General features: G+C 41.9%; 1 protein-coding gene and 1 long non-coding RNA gene across 2 annotated transcripts; both read right to left on the bottom strand.

Annotated features, from left to right (window-relative positions):
• Nucleotides 1-9,466: 9,466 nt before the first annotated feature.
• On the bottom strand, nt 9,467-13,129 carry LOC129145736 (uncharacterized). Its single transcript, XR_008551731.1, has 3 exons — nt 12,737-13,129; nt 10,454-10,540; nt 9,467-9,989 (listed from the first exon to the last, which is right to left on the bottom strand). It is a non-coding gene; the product is annotated as an uncharacterized LOC129145736 (long non-coding RNA).
• Nucleotides 13,130-19,358: 6,229 nt separating this feature from the next.
• Nucleotides 19,359-22,890, bottom strand: LOC119245156 (patched domain-containing protein 3-like). Its single transcript, XM_037511415.2, is given in 3 exon segments — nt 19,359-20,155; nt 21,826-22,104; nt 22,106-22,890. Coding segments are annotated over 3 exon segments (1,737 nt in total). The 3' UTR covers nt 19,359-19,482.
• Between the last annotated feature and the right edge of the window lie 232 nt (nt 22,891-23,122).

Below are 23,122 nucleotides of genomic sequence, written 5' to 3'. Positions count from 1 at the left end.
AGGTTGTTTCTTTGAGTTCTTTCTTGTTTTTTGATGTGAGCTTCTATTGCTATATATTTTCCTCTTATTACTGCTTTTGCTGCATCCCATACATTTAGGATATTGGTGTCCTCCTTGTCATTCAATTCAAAGAATTTTTTAATTTCTTCTTTGATCTCCTCATTAGTCCAGTGGTCTTCCAGTAGTGTGGCTTTTAATCTCCATGAGGTAGGATAGTTCCTTCCCTTCTTTTTATGATTTATTTCTAGTTTGATGCCTTCGTGGTCAGAAAAGATGGTTGGTATGATTTCAATCTTGGTGTATCTGTTGATGTTTGTCTTGTGCCCCAGTATGTGATCGATCCTGGAGAATGATCCTTGTGTGCTTGAGAAAAATGTGTACTCCGTTTTTTGGGGGGTTAGTGTTCTATAGATGTCTGTTAAGCCCAAATAAGCATTTATATTTCTGTCACGTGCTTGGAAGGATGTCTCCTTATTGTCTTAGATCAATGGACCTTTGGTGACACACCAGGGACCAAATGGAAAACATTAGCTACTAATTGCCATACTTGTCAAAAATGTATTGCAATCATTACTCTTATAATACAACATAGTTGCGAAGTATAAAAACCAGTACTAAGTCACAGTAAAGAAATAGTCATAATAAATTGAAGCATTGCTGTGAAATGAAAACTAAGCTAGATTTTAAAATGAAAGTAAATATGAATCATATCTTAAGCTGATTAGAAATTATAAATTAAAAGCTATACAAAGATAAAGTGAAAGGGATTTGATTTTTCCTTTCCTCTGATCTTTGCTTAATATTTAGATGTATTTTTAGCATCTAAAAAGCACAAGCTATATCTTACACTTCACAAGTCATCGCTTAAAAACTGTTAATATTTTGTCATCAACAAATAAGAAATGTGTTAATGAATTTTCATTTGTTAACTAAAGAATATTCTGAAGCACTTGGTTTGATTTTATCATTGTTACCAAATCAAAAAAGGCTTTTTTAAAAAATATTTTACCTATTTTTTTTTACCTATTTTTCTTTCTTTTTTTAAATTTATTTATTTATACAAGCACTGGGTACAGTCAGAATTGTGGAAGGGTGAGAGAATTCAGCAGAACCAGAGAAGGGGCCAGAACAGTCAGACTGACAAAGTACACTCCTGAGGGGAGCAGCGGGCACGGCAGGAGAGGTCTGCATGCCATGTGGGACCCTCTCTGGTGGATGGGGATCAAAGCAGTGCTGCAGAGTCTGCGGGCAGCTTCTCAGCCCAGCACACAACTGCTGCACCACCAGGGATGCCCCCTAAGGCTTCTATTTTTGACAGATATGTTCAATATGAAAATAATCTTGTCATAATTTCAGGATTTAAAATTTTTCTGGCTTACTGTTGTCATTTCTGAGGTGTCTACATTATGGTAGAGTTAAAACATCTAATATTAGACTGGCAGCGATTTAGAGAGAGAAATTCACAACAATGGCTGCACAAAATCCTTTCTGTTTTATGCCTTTGAGTGTAAAATTAAGACACCTATGACATTATGAGACATTTGTATCTGGAGCAACATTTCTAGCGAAAAAGCTTCAACAAATTCTCTGCAATAGTTTGGAATCGTGAACAACCTTGTTCTTTCTCAAATTGTTCCACTCAAAAGTCTCTTTTATTTACTCCTTGGCAAACGGTTTGGATTACCCTAAACCATTCTGCCTCCCCGAATTCCCCTCCAGTCACATTTGCCACGTCGACTCTCAAGATGAATCTGGGTCTGTGTGCCTGAGCAGGGGGGCCAAAACCGCCAGCTGTAATGTGCCCGGGCAGTGTTTTCCCTTTGGACTGCCAACCTGAGTCAGGCCCGAGTGGTGGGTGATTCAAGATGAAATGAACATTGGCTCCATCTAAGCTTTTGGTTCTGATGTGTAGGAAAACGACTTTGTCCTGTGTGCCAGGGAAATGCAAGTTTAGAAAAAATAGGCAGGGTGTTGTTATATAAAAGTAAAATTGCTTTTATGACCTCAGGACTGGGATATTAAAGTGCTATCTAAAGAGGGGGAAATATAACTGGAGGTATATTACAACTTCCCCTTTTCTATGTTTAATATATTTTATTTTATATAATTCTTACATCATTTTTCATTTTTGCACAATGTATGCATTTTCATTTTGGTTACATACCCAATACAGACTAATTATAATAAAGAAAAAATCAAAATCAACAAGCAACTATAAACCAAAGACACACTAGGGTGGGGGTAGGAGAGGAGGGATTGGGGTCAAAATAAGGGGGGTGCAATTTTATGGCGAACAACTCGCCCTTCTAAGATAGATTAGAACTTGAGGTCCCCTTTGAAAGGATTTTAACGGAATACTTTGGCTTTCTGTCCGGGCCAGCCGGGCAGTTCAACGGGGTACTCGGGGGAGGAAGCAGGGGCTTGGTATGGGACAGGGGTACGCAAGGAGTGGAGACAAAGACAGGATCATCGCCAGTCTCATTTATTCAGGAATGTGTACAAGGTTATATACGGTTCAGAGGGGGAGGTCTCTCGTTATCTCAAACAAGGAGAGACCACCAATGCAAACAAGCCACAAGGAGCAAGCAGGGGGAAGGATTCAGTCGTCACAATAGGAAACTTGAAACCTTCACTGGAGCTAACATTCAGTACCTGCTTCAGGCAAGAACCCGGATGTTCAGGTCTGGGCCCCAGGTCTGGACCCCAAAGCTTTCAAGAAGTTTGCTCTTGTTTTCTCCCAGATCATGAAAGTATTAGAAAGTGATGACTCACAAAACCAAGAAGAATCTTCTCATTAGCTGATGTGAGACTATATGACTATATATTACCCTTTAAAACTTACCTACAGAAGGAGATCACTTGAATTCTAATATTGATTGTTAATTTTAGGTAATTTTTACGTTGAACAATGAATTGATGTTCAAATTGACATCAAGGACATTTATTTTTCCTTTAATTTAGTGACATTTTTACCCTCTTGAGCTATGCTGAGTTTTGGTAAACTCATAGTGACAGCTGAAATACGTCTCCCCATTTTCTCCTAGAAGTAGATGATGCCAGAACAGAATAATTCTATTTTTTTTTTCCTAGCTGAAGCTATTATGGCAGAAGTGAATGTGTCATCTCTACTCACTCAGAGTTTTGCTGTCTTTGAAGTTTTAAATTTTTATTTTTTTAAAGATTTATTTATTTATTTTATACAAGCATTGGGTACAGTCAGAAGCACGGGAGGGTGAGAGAATTCACCAGAGCCAGAGCGGGGAGCAGAGCAGGCAGAAGGACCGAAGTACACTGCTGAGGGGAGCAGCGGGCGGCAGGAGAGGTCTGCGCGCCACGTGGGACCCTCCTCTGGTGGCCGGGGAGCAGCCGGGGATTGAACCAGCGCTGCAGAGGCTGCAGGCAGCTTCGCAACCCAGCGCTCAACCGCTGCGCCACCGGGGAGGCCCTGAAGTTTTAAATTTTTAAAATACAATAGGGAAGGGAATAACAATACAACTATGAATTGCATTTGTAGAAGGTAGAATACATTGAATATACTACAGCTTACATACGCATAATGTATATATTGCTAATTCAGGACCTACACACTATCACAGTGCTATCTTTGTAGTTTTCTCCTCCACAGTTATAAGACTGAATATAATTTTGTAGTCTTAAAAAAAAAACTCTATCATTAAATGGCACTGAGAGCTAGTGTTGAAACTTTTAACTCCTCAGAAAATGAACAAAAATAGAACTAAAATGACCTCCCTACATTCACACACAAGTCCACATCAAAACTTGGCTTCCTATAACTGGAACAAGTGTGGTTCCACATTCTTAGAAAGAAAAAAAAGATCCGTATTTTCTGTGTGGAAGCAACAACACTGAGTGTTCAAGTAAGAGGAAGTTACAGGAACTGAAATATCCTTTCAAGGAAGAATGAATAGCTAAGAGTGTTAATGAAGGGAATGAATAAATAAATGCATTCAGGTCATGACACTATTAATTTGGAACAAGCTGTCTTCAAATGTTCAAAAAATTATCCCAAAGAAAAGCAGACTAAATCATAGTAATATGGCTTAAATTAGAGTAATGCGGTAAAACTAAGTAGGACTGATATTATTATTTTATTTGAAGACCAATTTTGAACAATCCTTCTGGGATAATTGATGATGGTGTGAAAATGATTTTTGGGAAATGAATGATTTTGCTAAAGATTTCTATAGAGATGTTCTTTTAGGGGTGGGAGAACACCAGCCATTTATGGCTGCTTTGCTCTGGTGAAAGATTTCCACTCCTTTCTTGCCATCTGCAAACCTGCTGCAGCTTGGAGTCTCCAGTTCTCTTTTAAACTCCTGCAGCTGAGACGGGAGACTCAAATCACAAGAACTGGGAAGAAGGGACCATCAGGTAAACTTTATGTTTGTGTATATTTGTACGATCGTCCACAGAACTCTAGATTAAGAAGTGGAAGCTCCGGATTTCAGATGCTCAATAGCTACATGGTTTAGAACCAGCTGTTCTGTTCATCATAATTCCGTTTTTTCCCATCTGTGAGTTATGTTGCTGACATCATTGGGTTATAACAGGGATCAAATGTGTTGTGGAAATGCAAAGTATATTATAGATTCATTATTACTAACTCTAAAGTAATTCTGTGCTGCTTTTCCACCCCACTTTCCCAGCATTTTTGCCTCTAACCCAACTCTGCCCTTGCTGATAGGTTGGCAGAGGCATTGCCCTGCACTGTGTGAGATGAAGAAGCTCAAGAGAGAGGCACCAAGAGGCCAGTTGCCCCAGGTTACCAGCTACACCCCCCACTAAGATTCTTAGCCTGGAAGAATATTTCTGATAATTACTGTGCAATAACATAAATGTTTCTGAACAATTATTTATTCTAGTTCTGAGTTCTCTCATTCTCATCTCTAAAATTAAGACATAGGATTGGTATGAAGAAGGCCCTTACTCTGAAAGTCACTGTTTCTGTACTAGAAAGAGTTCCATCCACTTTATTAAGTTATGGGTTGTGTATGATGGGGCTTGGTTTACTGAGTTTTGCATGAGATGGGTTTTCAAAATGACAGCATGTTACAAAATACACATATTTTAGTGGGTGTGAAAAGGAATGTCTACTGACTTATATGAGGCTGAGCAGAAACTTGGTATTGATATTATAGGTGCATGATTTGTAGGCCTGAACACATAATCAAAAGGGTACTTTTGAAGGAAATTTTGTCATACTTTATGAGGGTTCACAGACTAAAGAAATAATAGGTTAAGGTTAAGGAATATTAATATGTGCATAGGCATCAAAAAGCTGAAACCATAACTAATTAGACTACCGCCTTACCACCAACACAGGGTTTATCAACAAGGCCGTTCCTGACAATTTCAGCTGGATAATTCTTTGTTATGGGGCAGTCCTGGGCATTGGAGCATATTTTACAACATCCTTGGCCTCCACTCACTAGATGCCATTAACACTCTCCCACTTGTGACAAACCAGAATGTCTCCACACATTGTCAAATGACGCCTATGTTTGTTGGGGGCAAAATTATCCTTGAGAGGCAAAATCACTGCTGGTTGAAAATTACTGTTTTAATTTTTTGGTTAACAATAAGCACTTAACAGCTACATTCTGACAGCTTTAAGCTGCTGGTGATAGAAGGGGGGAAGTGAGTTGAGAAGACTCTCTACTCAAGAGAGACAGCAGAGGAAGTTCAAGCTCAGTTCAGAATGAGTCCAGGAAGACGTTTGGCAGCACTATGGAGGTCTTTCCTTGCAGAAGGAAATTCAGCCCTTTTTTCCTTTCATGTTGCCACATGCCTCCTTTCTCTGACTCTCCAGTAGGAAGTTATGTCTCAAAGCTCTTCTTTGGAATTTCACCCTGCCTTCACCTGGATGATTCAGTATTTACACAATGGCCGATGACATGAGAAAGCATCCCAGAGGTGACATGTTTGTTTGCCCTGGCCTCATCCACAGATATGTCTCTGACTCCTCTAACAGCTTTGTCCATAAGTTTCAAAAAATGTAATTGGAAATTCCACCTCTTCTCTTGAGGCTTTTGTAATGATAACTTTGTCCCTATTAATTGCTCATGTTTCTCTTAACCTAATATTTTCCTGTTAGTAGAATGCATGTATACTGAGTGATTTGCTCCAAACTTCATACATCTAAAGGATGTCTTTGCTGGAAGATCCTTATTATCATTTTTACTTAATTTTTAAAACAAAATGTTTGTCAGTATATTAAGGGAGAAAACAGATACAAAATGGTACCATAAATAAAAGGTGGGAAAATTGTTCTATCAATGGAAAGCTAAGGCAAACAAAAGTGAACGATTCTGTCCAATATATCAGCAGGGAAAATGTGATCTAAAGCATGAGGACATAGGCTTGCTTTGGAACAGGACAGCGGGAGTGTTGGATACAGAGCCAGGTCTTGCTAAGAATGATCTTAGAACTGGAGAGCAAAAGAACGAGACCCAGCCCCCAGGAAATGGGACTGGCAGGAATGAAGAAGGAAGCAGTTTCCAGCCAGCTGGCTTGCTATCCAAAATGCACTGACGCCATAAAACTAAGGGTTTTAACTCATGAGTCCTCAAATGTTGTAGGTAGAAGAGTCAGGTAGAGCCTGGACTTACCATGTTGTGGATCTGTCAATACTTTCAGGTGTACTGGAACCATAGACATACTTAGCGTAAGCACCCTTAGGTGAGCAAGGGTAGAAGAGGGCAGGGAGCCTATTCCTAAAATGGACGAACCTCTGACAATGTAATTAGGTTTAGAAGATGTGAAAAAAGCCCTGGCAATATCCTCCATATGTATCAAAGACTGTGGCATTTCATGCAATAAATGATTATTTTTTTTAAGAGTTATTTATTTATTTATACAAGAACCGGAGTACAGACCAGACGCGTGGTGGTGTGAGAGAATTCACCAGAGACAGAGCATGGAATGTTTTAAATGCACTAAAAAAGACACTCTTCTTAAATTTGAGCTTATGACAGAGTAGATTATTCTTTATTATTCAATAGATCTAGTGAGAAACTAGTGGGTCACGCATTACAAAAATCAAAACAACTGGCCAACAAATCTTTTTCAAGTATAAAAGTGAGCTCCTGGGAATTCCTGTGGTGGTAGCTTGGGGATGAAAAAGCAACTTCTATACTCAGGGAGTGTCGAAATCTGTCACCATTTCCCTTTTTTCTTTCTTCCACTGTGCCTAAGCCTCCAAGAATTCAGTGTCAGCAAAAGCAGTTGGTACAGAGGATGTAAACTGCTTTTGGAGATCTTTCCTCTCTGTTTAGTGGAATTCTGGTTTGAAGATGTAGAGGCCAAACCACTGCTTTTCATTCTCTCAGTTCTCCCGCCATTTGACCATGGACTTGGGCTTATTTGTGAAACTTTCCTGCAACCAGAGTTAACTACGGTCTTTGTTTTCTGGCTGAGGAATGGGAAGAGGATCTACGGCATCTAAGAGAATATTGGGCAGATCACCACAAGGGAAGTTCTTGGGAAAATGACTCTCACAGTTGTTTATGTGCTCCTGGCCTGGCTCCCAAGCTCATGTGATTCAATCTGATCCTATTCAGCATATGAGACGAGGCACTGGGCATCACAGACACTGGAGAGAGTTCCAATAGCCCTGCTAAGGCTCTGAAAACCAAATATCGGGGCCACTGCTGGCTGAAGGTGGGCTGGAACTCTTTTTCTGAATCTAGTCAGGTATGCTTCATGCTAAAACTATGTGTCAACATTTATTGCCAGTTTTATGCAGGACTCAATGACATCATTGAAGATGTCCAGCATATAATCCAAATTACTCAACTTCCGAGGAATCAGGAAAGTTTCAACCTTGAAAGATAACATGTAAATTTCAATGCCGCAGTGACACAGAATTTGAAATTATTTGCAAAGACTTAAAACAGCTATTTTAAAATGCTCCAGGAAGCAATTACAAAGGCTCATGAAACAAATGAAAAAAAAATCTTAAAGTAATATTAAAAGCAGATAAAAATTTAAAAAATCTGAAAAACCATATAACTGAAATCAAAAATAACCTCAATAATAAACTCAGTGGATGAACTTAATCGCAAAAACAGGGATATCTGAGGAAAGATCCAGAAAATGTGATGACAGATCAATAGAAATTATCCAGTTCAAACAACAGAGAGAAAAGAGAGGGAGAGAAAAAGAACATAAATCTCAGGAAAATTTGGGATAATAGAAAAAAGCCTAACATTTATTTCATAAAAATCCTAAAAGGAGAGGAGAGTGATGCTGAAAAATTATTCTTAAAAAATGGTTAAATATTAAGAAATTTGGCACAAGATATACATCTACAAATTTAAGATAATGAGCAAATCCTGACCGGGATAATCCCAAGAATATCCATTCCCACAGTATGACGAATATATATATTTATACACATAAAAAACTAATGAGAAAGAACAATCTTGAAAGCAACCAGAGGAAAATGTTCATTGTTCATAGAGAAACAATGATTCTCATGACTATGATATTCTTATCAGAAAGCATGGAGGCCAGAAAGAAGTAAGAAAATGTTCAAGTGCTAAAAATAAAGAGCTATCAATTCAAAACTCTGTAGCTGGTAGAAATATCCCTCAGAAGTGAAGGTGAAAGAAATGCATTCTTACATCGAGAAAACTAAGAGTTTTCATTTTATTGGGAAAATATTATTGGGAATACCCTCTCCTCTCTTCTCTATGCACACTAATTCTATTAAAGATCTTTCACACCAAGAGTATGTTTCTTTTCTTTTATCTTTGTGTGTGTAGATGGTCTAATGCCTTTCAGAGAAGGCAGAACTTGATAGTTTGGGGTCCCTAGGGGCCCCTTGGTTCCATGCTAACACTCTCAAGGCAGAACCCATGGAGCAGCTTCTGGGAACTCACACGCCAGGGGAGGTGGCTAAGTGGCCTTATGGAGCCTAGCTCCAGCTTCAGGGTCAGTTTGGAGGTATATTCTTTTGACTGCCTTGCCCAGTAGGTAAAGTGATGAAACCAGCGAGGTCCAAGGGCAAACGTGAGCCCACTGCCACATTTCTTTTGCTGTAAAATGAATTGCTTGGTAGGAAGTGACGGTGTGTGAGTTAAAATAGATCTGGGATCAAAAGGAGAATAACAATAACAGGTCCTGTTCCAAGTCTGGGCTACACTGTCCCATGGGCCCTGGAGATAATGTTGCTAGTGTTAATCTACAAAGTTTAAACTGGCTGCTCCAGCTTGTGACCCTTCTCATTTTAGGACTGAAATCCCACCCACAGTGCCAAAGGGCACACAAGCATCTTCCTCTAAGACCTCTCTCTGCAAAGTTCCCAATGCTTCATCAAAACAGCTAAACAGTTAAAGGCACTTCTACTTGAATGTAAACTGAAGGGCCTGTGCTCATTGATGAAGGCAAAGAGCTAGCTGGAAGGTGGAGTGTTATTTTGGAACTCCTGCTCAGTGCAGGCGACACAGCTGGGGGTGGGGTGAGAGAAGCATGTCATATGAATTTTCTCACTAGTAGGACCTGAAATCCCGTACACAGGCCTGTTACACTTGGCCATAAGCAGTCCTGCACAAGCCATGAGTCACAATGCTCCTGTTTGTGCCTGTCACAGCATGTGAGTGAAAGCAGCATTCATATTCTTCTCTTCACCAGCAATACCCGGAGAAAGTAACAAAACAGGAAAGTCATTGGCCTGAATTTGACGTTTTTCTTTCCAATGTCTCTTTCTGGGGAACACAGAATACTACTACGATAGAGTGTCTACCATAACAGATGCATTGAACGTTATAAGAACATGTAATAGGAACATTTAATGCTGACTAAGGAGAAAGGGACCCAAAAGCTGGAACACAGAGGATGAGTAGAAGTTGCCCAGAGAAAAGTGTGTATGAGTACGTGCTGAGGTTGATGGGGGATGGGAGACTGAAGAGGGCTCCAGGCAGAAGGAATGGCCTGTGCAATGTCCTGCTGACAAGGACAACATGGTTCTAGAAAATATAAAAGGAAATTAATTAGCCAAAATACCAATTAGAAAGCACTGGCTAGCAAGGGATTAGGTAGGAGGAATAATTAGGGCTTATGCTACTAAACAAACACTTCTACGGACATCCAGCAGCCTATGGAAGGTGGGATGACACAGGTGGGTTTGCATTTTAGGAACAGCACTTTGGCTGCAGCATAGAGAACAGTCTGAGGGGTGAGGATAATGGAGGCAGGATCGCCATACTGGACAATCTGTATGGTAGCTCATTCAGCCAAAAGATGATGATCTAATCACAGTAGTGAATAATAGAGACCAAAAAACATGGATACATTTCAGGGATACTGGGCATCCCTGGTTGTTCAAGGGGTTAAGATGCAAGCTATGAAGCTATCCACAGCCATTGCAGCTTGAAATCGATCCCAAGACAGGGAGGTGACCCAAATGCACAGCAGACCTCTCCTGTCTCACCTGCTGATCCTCTCAGCAATGTTTTTCAGTCCATCTGCCTCTTCTGCTCCCCACTCTGTCTCTGGTGAATGCTCTCACCTCTGGCACCTATTCATACAAGAAATATCCCATTCATACAAGAAATACAAGAAATATCCCATTTCTTGTATGAATACATAAATAAATCTTAAAAAAAAAATTCCAGGCTGCTTAAGGGACATACAGTTTTGAGTACTCAACATGGGGAATGAGAGAAAGTTCAATGGGTGGCACTGTCATTCTCTTGAAGGAAATAAGGAGAAATAGCAAGTACAGAGGAGAACACAATAAGGTCACAGTCAGTGATGTGCTCCATCTGGGCACACCCCTGTGGAAAGGGCTTGGCAGTTGTGTCTGCTGACCTACCCAAAGTACAATAATATTTAAAAGATGAGCAAGAAGATTTCGCAAAAAACCCAAAAGTGGTGAAGAGATAGGAGGAAATGATATTGCTTAAGTAGGTCAACTAACATCACATGGAGTATCAATATCCAGGACTATTATTGAGAAGCTTCCATATTTTCACTTATATTTTTATGTGAATAGTACAGTGTGTCAGTTCTCACACTTTTTGGTTCTATAACGTTGTCTATTTTTTCGAATCATTGAAAATGCAAAGCTGATTACATGGCTATATCTAACAATATTTATTCTACTAGAAATAAAAAATTAGAGAAATTTTAGACATGTATTAATTCACTATAAATAACAAGTGTATTACTAGTTAATGTTTATGAAAATAACTATTTAATACAAAAATTAGTGATAAGAGTAACATTAATGATAAGAGTAACATTATTTTTTAAAAGTATGCTTTTTTTCAAAACTCTTTAATGTCTGGCTTAATAAAAAAAAGCTGAATTACCCTACCTGGTTCTGCCAGCATTCTGTTTTGCTATCACGGTTTATGCATCCTTTGGAAAACTCCCATTTGGTGTTGTGGTATCACAAAACAATAAGAGTGAAAAAAAACTAAATAACATCTTAAATATTTATTAAGAGTTGGATCTTGCAGATCCCCAGAAATGGTCACCTAGGACTGGGGGGCTACACTTTTAGAATCCCTGCCGCACGGCAGGAGAGCTTGACAATACAGAGAATCTCAGAAATATATTCTTGATGCCACAGCCAGGAGCAGACTGGAATAGACCGATTGAGATTTCAAAGATGGTTTTATGAGACGTTGTCTGGTTGATATCACTTCTCAAAGTTGGGAACGAGCCTAAAATGTTCAATCAGTTCATTCATCAAACATTTAGTATAATTTTACATTATATGCCAGGAACTAGACACCAGGGCTCTTTCTGTTCTCTTTGGGGCAGATTATACAGTGAACAAATAAACTAGTAAAATATGTATAAATATAAAGTAGAATTTATTTATCATGTATATGTAAGGATGGCAAATTCTATGCAGAAAAATAATGTGAAGAGGTGTAGGGAAGACTGGAAGACTGTGCACAGGACAAAGGAAGGCCTCCTTAGGAAGGAATTATTTGAGTAACGACCTGAAGGAAGTGAAGGAACCAATTGGATATGTGGCAAAAGTGCTTTCCCAGATTAAAAAAAAAAATCTTTAATTTTCCCCCTATTCCTTATGTAATCAAATCTGTTTTGTCTGGCATTAGCTGCAAGTGTAAGAAGATGAAAGAACTGTTCAGTGTCTGCTAAGTACCAAGCATTTCATTAGCTTTCATTTCCATATGAGATTTGGGACTTTCTTTTTTTTTTAAATTTTTTTTATAGAGGCATGTTTTTCATTTATTTATTTCTTTGTTTGTTTGTTTTGTTTATACATGCACTGGGTACAGTCAGAAGCACGGGAGGGTGAGAGAATTCACCAGAGCCAGAGCGGGGAGCAGAGCAGGCAGAAGGACTGAAGTACACTACTGAGGGGAACAGCGAGCGGCAGAAGAGGTCTGCGCGCCATGTGGGACCCTCCTCCGGTGGCCGGGGAGCAGATGGGGATCGAACCAGCGCTGCAGAGGCTGCAGGCAGCTTCACAACCCAGCGCTCAACCACTGCGCCACCGGGGAGGCCCAGATTTGGGACTTTCAATAAGATTTTCAACTTAGTGAAGGAAATAAAGCACATGTACACGATTCCTCTAGTTGTGTAGTTTTTAAGAACAGAAATAGCTGGTTTGAAATTGCACCACCATAAATTTTTATGCACCGGATCTATAGACTCTACAATTCCCTTTCAAGAAGTACAGATGTAGGAAGGGAATTCTTCATTAAAGGAGGGTAAATCAGGAAATTCGTACCTGGTCACACTTAAATGGTTTACTTGCGTTTACAAAGTGTGTTCATAAACGATCTCACTTACTCTTCATAGCAATCCAAGAAGCTGGTATTATTCTAAGACATATGATGGCCTCCATTTCTGAGCCGAGCTAACAGGTTCAGAAGGCGAGATAAATTAGCTGGCCATGTGGTAGAGTTGGGACCTACTTTTACCGTAATTTGCCTTTCCGCACAGTTCTTCCCCACGCCGCACAGCTGTTATGAGCAGCAACTAAACCAAAAAAAGCGTTACACTCCCCTGGCTCAGCCCCTTCCCTTTGCCAACTGCACAACCAAGGCCGACTGAGGCCAGGGCCGGAAGGAGGAAGTGCGCAGGCGGGTGAGGTCACGCACTTCCGCCCTCTAGGTTTGCGCTTGCGCGCCAGAGGACTAAACCGTCGGGGAAGCCGCCTGGAACTCTGGGTTGGCGCAGACGCAGAGCAACCTCCAGGCGGAACTGGGGCTTCGCCGGCTCCAGGGACCTACACAGCCGGTGTGAAAAGGTGGTGGCACGCGGAGCGTTGCGCATGCGCGGGCAGTCCTCGGGGTGAAGGGTTGAGAGCCGGACCGGGCGGCCAGCTGGGCTGGAGCGGAGCAGCGTCAGGATGGACGAGGACGTGCTGCCCGCCCTGAAGGTCCTCATCATCGGCGAGAGCGGCGTCGGCAAGTCCAGGTGAGGCGGCCCCGCGGTCGTGACGGGGGCGGCGGACGGGGCCGCGTCTCCCGGGCCGGCTGGGAACCGTCAATGGCGCGCCCCGAGTGGCCGCGGGGGGTCCCCGCTTGTGCGCCGCGGGCCCCTCCGCCTCGCGGCCCGGCGGCCCCGGCTCCCGCGGCCTCGCTGCCCGCCCTGCCCGCCCCGCCCCGCGCCGCGCCCGCAGCCCCCGCCGGCCCGCGCCGGCCCGAGTGGCGGGTCTTGCTCCCCCGTCGTGGCGAGAGCGCCCCGCGGCTGCCGCCCGCCGCGCGAGGCCTGGGCGCCGGGGCCGCGCTGGTCCCGAGGCTCGCCTGGGCGAGGCCGCGGCCCCGGGCTCAGGCCGCTCGTGCCCCGGCGAGCTGGAGTCGGGACTTTATCACTTCGGGATTCAGGTTGGACTTTCTCTAAGGACGTGACGCGCAGGGAAGCCTCGTGACGCCGCAGGTCGCCGTCCTGGCCGCGCTGCAACGCCCGCCCCGGCTGCTGCTGTCGTGTTTCATGAGTCAGCCCTGAAAGATCTCTTTGGTCTTCCAGCTGCTTGAGTCACTCCCTGTGCTCTGAGATAGTTTTGCTGAAGCTGTGAGCCACCTTGACAAATGATGGCTCCATTCTGCCGCAGCACAGAAGATAACAGAGTGTTGTTTTTTCTTTCTTGGCGCGAGGGGAGTGATACTGACAATAGTTAGACTTGAGTGTGTGGCGGAGACATGGAGCTCGCGGTGTAGGAAGAGCGTCCTGATTTCGTCCAGGTCTGTGGAGCAGTTCCCCGGGTGAATTTATCCTCACCCTATTTCCTGTTTTCGCTCCTGATACGCTTATATGTCAAGTCACTTTCTTAATCGCTTCCTAGTTAAGGATTTTTAGAGACTTAAGGATTTGAAATCTTATTCTCTAATATGTTCTGAAAGTTGATATATTTTTTAAGTATGGTAATATATTTTCATAGTTTTTCTCATTTAATGTCCTCTGCACAGGAGTGAAGGATTTGTGTTCAACAAGGATTGCAGTCATGGAACACTGGGTTAGGGAAAGTATAGGGTGTGGGGGCCGGAGGAGGGTGGGAGGGAGAAAGAAGGCTAGATAGAATGATCACCATTCGTTTTGATGGTTTAAAAGGTTTATACTGGCATTATCTCAATAAGAACTCCATAGCCTGTGACCTTTCTTTGTTTCTTGAGATGTGACTCTCATTTCGGTTAAGGCATATCATATTGCTAAATCTGAAGTCAAGATGAAATCGTTTCATGTGATTAAAGCCAATAAATGGCAGGGCAATTTTTCTCAATGTATCGGGTGGATCACTGCCTAGGAAGGCTCTGCAAGAGGTTTTTTGAAGATGAACTCGAAGTACAGTGTTGATTTGATTGAGGTTCGTCCACCACACCACAGTCTTTTAAGTGATTTTTTGTTCTTCGTTCCCCTCCCGCAAAGGTATGTGGATCTAATCTGTTCCAAACTTTTCATCCATACTTAGTAGTGAGTTGTCAGATGCTCCCTGCAGTAGTTGAATACCTTTAATACCTCTTTCAAGAAGGATGGCATTTGTGAGAAAGTGTCTTATTTTTCTAGCTAGATAAGCATTATTTATGATATGCTATGGAAAATAAACCTTGATACTTATCTTTCTGTATAAGATGAGAATAAATAATTCCACTAAAATAGTAACATATGCTTTTTAAAGTGAGTTAGTATAAAAACATAGGTCATGGATATAATATGAAAGAGTTCTAGCCAGTAGTTGGTTTCTGTTTTTGCAGAAACCAAGTGTGGCAATGAGAGATCACTTGTGTTGTTGAGAAATCATTGCACAAGTGTCTTTAATTCAAATTTGTGGGTTATTTTTCAAGTTAATTTCAGACTGTTGGAAATAAACTATGTGTGAGATCAGGATTTTGAAATTAATGCTTCCATTTATGTGCCCTTATGTGAACACTGAAGGCCTTCATTTTTCACTTTGACAAATGAGGGTAGAATAGAAATCTCTCAAACCCTATCTGATGTTAAATATGTCAAATTCTTTGCTTCTGTGGCTAGGCATAGTGAACTAAAGTAGCGAAGTGTTTCAGAAAGGGTTAGAGAAACCTATTATCCAAATTGCTTTCCCTCCAATGCCCTTTTTGTCCCCTTTCTTTTTGGCCAGTTTCATACTGGGATGGAACCGGTGCTGCAGAGGCTGCGGGCAGCTTTGCAGCCCAGCACTTAACCGCTGTGCCACCAGGGGAGGCCCTGCTTTTAAAGTTATTTTATATTCCAGAAGTGATATGACCTTCACTTTAACAGCACAAATAATGTAGGAAATGGATGGTATTTGTTGTTCAACAATCAGAAAAATTCGTAATATTTTGCCTCCTCTTTGACTCTCGGGCTCCTAGCTTAGGTGCTCGCTCACACAGAATCATCAGAGGAGATGAAAGATGCAGGTGCACTTTTACAGGGAACATTATCTGGTAGCCTGTTACTTGAAAAACATTTTGAAAGACTGCTTTAGAGAGACAATTGATATGGGGAGAAGATAGAAAATGAGGGTGAGAGCCCAGGTTTGTTCATGTATTTGTATGATTTCATCAGTTGCCCATCTCAGAGAATAAAATATGTCTTAAGAAGAAATAATTCAGTAAAAAGGGAAAAAAAACAGAAAATAAAACCTTTACGGATTAGTAAATTCAGGAATCTAGTTTGCAATCTCTCTCCCTCTCCACCTCTCTCCATCTTATGAGAGAGAAAGAGAGATAATGACTGTCACCGCTACTGGTAACATCTCTTTAAAAATTGTGCGTACTTACTAAGAACGTCTTGCATTCATTCAAATATCTGTTTCTTCAATAAACGACAAAAAAATAAAACTTTACAGCTTCATCATGGCCTGCAGTTGAGTCTTGGCTCAAGATATAGTTGGCTTCAGGATTATATGGATGAATTGCGCATTATTTTAACGCCTGGATTATAATTGTTTTTATGGTTGTTGTTGTCTTAGAGAGAGAAAAAATATAAATTTATTAAATTTCTTTGCATTCAGGGTCTTTTAAAATCCTTATCTTGATGATTTTACTCATCATCTCAGTGGTGATAGTTATTATTTGGATGATTTGATAGTCACATGGGTTTACTCAACCTAAACCTTCGAGTGGATGAGAATCATTTTATTGGAACAACACAGCAACAGAGGAGGAAAAAAGTGGCATCATTCGAATTTCTTTAAGAAAACCCTTGGGTGTTGGACAAAGCTGTACAAAACATTGTCCATCACCTGCTTTCACGCCAAGCATAGGCACTCGCTCCTTGACTGTATTTTGCTGTTGCTGATATAGTTGTGTGTTTCCCTGAAGTAAACCCGCCTCCATGTGTTTGTAGTGTCTGATAAACTGATTCTCCATAAATGCTTAGGGAACAGACTTTGAGTTGGAGGAACAATTCCCCTTTGGTTGTTTTGGTTGTGTCACATTATGGAATTCCTTTTCCTCCTCTGCCTTTCAAAAAGGTCGCTCTCATAGAGAAATTGAATGGTTCCTGCATTTGGGATTTTGCTTCAGCACAGCCAGCTTGTGCTGAAGATCTGGAGAGGGTGGCTGGAGTCCCCACTGAGTGATGACCTTTGTTACAGTGAAATGAGATATGGGCTCTTTCTTATGAAATCCCCCTAGAATGTCAGTTCACTTTATGGCTATTCCACTTAGGAAAATCTAAAAACCTCACGGTGAAACTTCAAATCTAAAAAACTGTTAAGATAATTAAGTGCCGTTTGAATTTTAATTCAAAATCAGTTTCTTTTAAATACCCCAAAATTGATGTTGATGCTAAGTTTTTTACAAAAGAGAATAATCATGATTGATAATGTCATAGTAGTGTACTTCTTTTTACCCACTTTTTCAAATTGCAAGTCACTGCATGTTAACACACATACATACAACACATGTTTCTCAGTCCCTTACACATTGCAGCTGCCTTCCCATCAGCGTGCGCATAAGCATGCAGCTCCCTGTGTGGTGCTGAGGGCTCACATGACCTTGCCTTCCACGGTGATTGGCAGGTTTCTCCTTGACAGATATCACTTCCTAACATGTGCATTTGAGTATCTGCCTTGAGTGTTTCTTCCTCAGCCCACGGGCAGAGACTGCTGTTCACTTTCTTCATTGTTTTATGCTGAAAGCCTGGAAGAGTGTTTGCCACAATGCAAGTGCTTTAAAACAAATTGTGAAGTAAATGAGTTGTGCACTTTTAACACTGGGAATGTAAAACCAGGACAAAGGCCTATTAGTACAGCTGTTAAAAAAGACAAGTGGACCCTCACCCCAGTTCCCTGTGCTCCTCCCTCCTTCCCTCTGCAACCTGTCCTTCCTCCTCCCCTGCAGGATGTCTCTGATTAATAGTTGCATGTTTCTTTTTTCTGTTTTGTACTGTTGTTATTTTTTTACACTGATGTCTTATTTGGTTCCCCTATATCCCTCCTATAAGTGAAACCATCCTATATTTTTCTTTTGCCATCTGGCTTATTTCACTGAGCATAATTGGTGAAGGAAATTCTATGGGGACTACACCTGAAAGCAGGGAACAAATGTTGTTTAAAAATGAACAATGATGTCTAAATTAAAAAATGTATATTCTCACCAAGAAAAAAGGGCAGAAGTGTGGCCAACCACCCCTCTGTAACCCACTTCCTTCTTCTAATGGAGGGCATTCTTTGAATCTGTTCTCCCTACAGTGTTTGAAATGGCTAACAAAGGACGTGGTTTTAGTGGCTCCTCCTGGTGGGTGACGTCATTGCCAATCCCTGACCTGCCTCTAGAGATTGTCTGGACAGGAACAGTGTGTTTAGGGCATCATCCATGCAGAGTTTGGAGAACGAGACCCTTAGCAGTCAGATGCCCTTTGAGAAAATCTTGAACTTTAGAAGTCTCAAAACCTTTTCCTTCTCAAAGAAAGAATTTATCCTTTCCAATTCTATATAATAAGAGAGATCAAATTATTATTTTCTATTGGTAAAAAAATAAAATAGTTTTAAACCTACAATTACCAGGAATATCACTTCCTTTTTTTACAGCATTAGGTAATACTTATTTTTATTATCTGTATCTGTTTATCTATAAATAAAATATATATCCATTATCCTTTAAGTCCAATTAGGTATCAAATTTAACTGATAAAGAAAATCCAAACAGATCAATTATTAGCAAGGAGATTGAATCAGTAATCAAACCCCTACCAAAAAACAAAAGTCCAGCACCTGATGGCTTCAGTGGTTAATTCTTTTTTTTTTTCCAGATATATTTATTTATACAAGAACAGTGGTACAGACCAGATGCACGGAAGGATGAGAGGATTTACCAGAGATAGAGTGGGGAGCAGAACAGGCAGACGACCAAAACACACTGCTGAGGGGAGCAGCTGGCGAGACAGGAGAGGTCTGCTTCACCATGTGGGATTCTCCCCGGCCAGCTAGGATCGAACCTGCGCTGCTGAGGCTGTGGACGTCTTAACATTGTGGCGCTCAACTGCCCATGCCACCCAGAACGACTCAAAAGTGGTTAATTCTTCAAAATTAAAAAAAATTATTGATAGCAACTTCAGTTCATCCAAATATACGATTAAGAAAGTGCATAGAAAACTCCCAGTATGGAAATTAAGTAATAAAAATTTGAACCTTTACATAGTAATGCATATAGGAAGTACAGTACACATAACATCCCACTGATAGCATATATAATGTAGAAAATTCTTAATTCCAGGCAGAAAGGCTAATGATAAGAAGGAAAAAAATAGAAAAAAATGGAAAGTTTTAACTTATACGCAATTTTTATAGTTTACATTAAAGATGACAACACTTCCTAATTGAGTAAAAATATTTTAATGTAGGACTAATTAATTTTTCTCAGGATATTTTAAAGAACAGCTTTGAATGAGATTTCCAAATCAAGGAAAACATGCCTTGTTTTCAGTTTATCAACTATCCTTAATATAGCGTTTTTACCAGACTGTGTTGGGGCAGTCAAGAATTCTATCATTGGGCACTGATTTGTTAGTGGATATTCCAACAAATCTTCAAAAAATGGTTACGAATACTGAAATAAAAACTGGGCCATGAATAGCCCCCAATACCATGACAAAAAACATAATTTTAAAACATGTCCTGAAGATGTATGTGTTAGCTACAGATAAAACAGACACTCCTATTATTGTTGACAGTGCACTTTGTAACACTGCGTAACCTAGCAAAAACAATGCCTCCATTGCTTTTTGATTTGATGAAGGTTTAGAACTGGAAACAAATGCATATGAAATATGTGCACAAAAATCAAAAGAAAACCCTATACAAATCACAAGATTCATCATGGATACGGGATCAAGGTTGACATGCCAGTATCCCATGAAACCTTTTATTCCTGCAATCACAGACCCAATAGAAAAAGTGACCCACAAGGATCACAATGGGTGGGGAGTTAACAATAAAGAAACAATGAACATAGCTACGGATGCAAAAATGACACTTTGAATATTGTTTTCTAAGATGGCAGAATATTGATCAAAATAGATAAATGCTGGGTTATACACCATTAGGGGAATCTCACACCTTTTGGCAAAACTTTGCAATTGGAATAACATGTTCTTCTTACTGCGTGAAGAAGAAACACCCGTGGTGTGAATGAAGGCCCAGGAAGAAGTAATCTCATGTGATGATGAAATGTTAATATCATATGTAAAAATTGTAAAAAGACTGTGGGTAACCAAATTGTGGAGCACACATACAATGGAGCACAGAGCCATCGAGTGGAATGAAGTTGTCACATGTGCACAAGGACAAACCCTGGAAGCATTATGATAAGTGAAATAAGTCAGTCACAAAAAAATGTATGATTCCATTGACATGAAAACCTAAGAAAGGCAAATTCATAGAAAGAATAGAGTCAAGGTTATTCAGGACTGGAGGAGAGAAGGGCAGCAGGAGCCACTGCTCACTGGTCACAGAGTTCCTCCAGGTTATGAAAGATACTGGAAACAGTCACGAGAGTACGCAGCCGTGGGGATGTGGTCAATGCCACTGAACTATACACTTAAAATGGTTAGAATGGCACGTGATACGTTAAATATCTTACAACAAACATTTTTAAGTTTAAAAACTAATAAAAGTTTTTTACCTGTAGCATGACACGATTGCAGATAATATGATCAGAAGGTATGCCATGTTAAAAAAAAAAGGGATCACTGTCCTAGCAGTCGCCTCAAATTCAAGTTTCCTAGAGAGTGATGTAAAGTAGACCACCTGTCGTAAAAATACACGCAGGTAAATAACATTTAATTTCAATATTTGTGAATGAGTGACAAGATGTATCAAAATATTATAGCTTATTGATTGAAACAAGTTACAGTTTGGTAAAAGTTTAAAATATGTGAATTACGATTTTAGAATAAAGGGAATAAAAAATGTTCCCCACCAATCCATGCCATGCTTTCTAAGATTTCTTTCAAAAATCCAATGTTTGGGCCTCCCGTGGTGGTGCAGCGGTTGAATGGTGGGCTGTGAAGCTGTCGGCAGCCTCTGCAGCGCTGGTTAGATCCCAGGCCACCAGTGAGGGTCTCACCTGATGAAACAAACCTCTCCTGCCACACCCACTGCTCCCCTAAGCAGTGTATTTCGTCAGTCTGTCTGTTCTGTTCCCCGCACTGGCTCTAGTGAATTCTCTGACCCTCCCGGCATCTGACTGTGCCCAGTGCTTGTATAAATAAATATATCTTTTTTTTTTTTGAAAAAAGCCAATGTTTAACATTCCTGAGTATACAAATTCTCAATTTTCTCTAATACTGTGTAATCATTAATAACTGACAAAATTTTGGCTTTTTCTAAATGACAAGTAGGTTGCTCTCTTGCTATTTAAATACAAAGTATAATTTCAGCAAGGTCTGCTATTCAAAGCCTTTTCCCAGCAGGTGTCTCTCACCAGGCCTGGACAAAAGTATTAGCAGGTTTGCTCATCATCTGAGGTGCATGGCAGGATGCTAGAAAATACTTGAGAAATCTGAGCTAGTTGTCTTTTTCAAAAACACTAAGGAACATCAGCTTAAAGGTTTGTTTTTTCTTCCAGTGCCACCAAGCAATTTTCGGGAGCTCCAGAAACAGCACAGACGTGAAGTGAGAGCATTCTGACTAGAAAACCAAAAGGAACCCTGAAGATCAATGTCTGCCCTGAACATGCCCACCCTGGGGTGTAGAATGAGTGTTTCCCACTAGAATGAGACCCAGTATCTAGGCTGGCGGCTTCCCTTGGTGTCCCTTGAAGAAAGCTGGCTTGAGCATCAAAGAGAGTGGAGCAGAGCCGGTTGCAAGTCAAGGCCTCCACCAAGTAGCCAGGCGCGGACACATCCCTGGACAGGTCTTATCCCTCCCACCTTCTCCTCCCTCTAATCCCAGCCCCCTGGATATTCTTCAAGGCCAGGCGCTTTTCAATGGCATGAATTTGGTCCAGGAACTCGAGCATCCACTTCTGGCTGCCCGCACTGTCCTCGGAGTCCACGGTCTTCAGGTAGTACTGCAGCCCCATGGCCTTGGCTTGCAGGAGTAAGCGACTTGTCCCCGCGCCAGGACCTAGGACGGTTCCTCCCAAGAGGCTGGCCAAGTAGAGGGGCGCAGTGGAGGTATTGTAAATAGGGAAGGGGATGCTTTTCATACATGTTGTTATTCTGCCAGATGAACAGGAGTGGGTTGGAGGGCATGCGGATGCTCTGGTACCTGGCACACACCTGAGGGTAGAGGACCTGGGTTCCATTTCCCCAGGGCACAGTCAGTGTCTGCACCGCCTCGACCAGTTGACTAATTTCTGAGAAGATGACTTGATCCAGCAGATTGGCAGTGCTGGAGACCACCAGTATGGAGGCGAAGTTGTCCTCGGTGCTGGACCGAAATGGGGAGAAGAGGTGTGACTTTTTGGTGGAGAGATGTGCCTGCACGAAGCACCGCTTGCCTTTGCCCGGGAAGCCCGAATGGGTGTCCTGCTCTTCCAGGTTCTATTCCATCTCCCTGTGTAGGGAAATCCACCTGGTGCCCAGGACAGCCGTCAGCACCAGGGAGCTAGCAGCCAGCCCCATCCTCTGGAAGCCCCGGGCCAGGGGCTGCTCCAGGCAATTGGTGTGGCAGCGGGACCTCCCAGGGGGTGGCTGCTGCCCCTGGGCTTCTGGGACTGGTGAATCCCCTCTCTCAGACGGCTGGCGGGGTGGGTCTGAGGAAGGCCCCGAAGCCTGGCTCTTGTCGGGCTCCTGCCCCTCACTGGACTCCAGGACCTGCTCTGGCTGCCCCGCGGAGGTGGGGAGCTGCTGGGGCCCAGTTGCCGCCTCAGGATCTGCTCTGCTCTCAGACTCTGGCTCGGGCCAGTCCTCCTGCTCTGGCCTCTGAGCCCCTGAAGCCTCCCCTTGCTCGAACCCCCCTTGGGGTGCAACTTTGGAGGAATGGACACCCATTTCCGGAAGGACCGACCAGTTGTTCAACAAGAGGAACGAGAAAGCAGTGACTGGATGTTGCGCCCAGTCCCCTCCCCCCGCAGCTTCCAGGAGGAATCCACAGGGAGGCTGTGCCAATGGTCACAGTCCCTCGACCTTTGACCTCCGCTGTGCATGCTGGGATGCGGCAGGGGGGTGGGGGGGGCTTCCAGGGGTGTACTTTGCTGGAGAGCGGGGTCTTTCCAGCTGGCCT

Source organism: Talpa occidentalis, unplaced genomic scaffold, assembly GCF_014898055.3.
Source record: "Talpa occidentalis isolate TD23 unplaced genomic scaffold, MPIMG_talOcc4v2.1 talOcc4.14, whole genome shotgun sequence".
Lineage (NCBI taxonomy): Eukaryota > Metazoa > Chordata > Mammalia > Eulipotyphla > Talpidae > Talpa > Talpa occidentalis.
The sequence above is the reverse complement of the archived record's forward strand: the minus strand, read 5'-3'. Positions and strand labels throughout refer to the sequence as shown.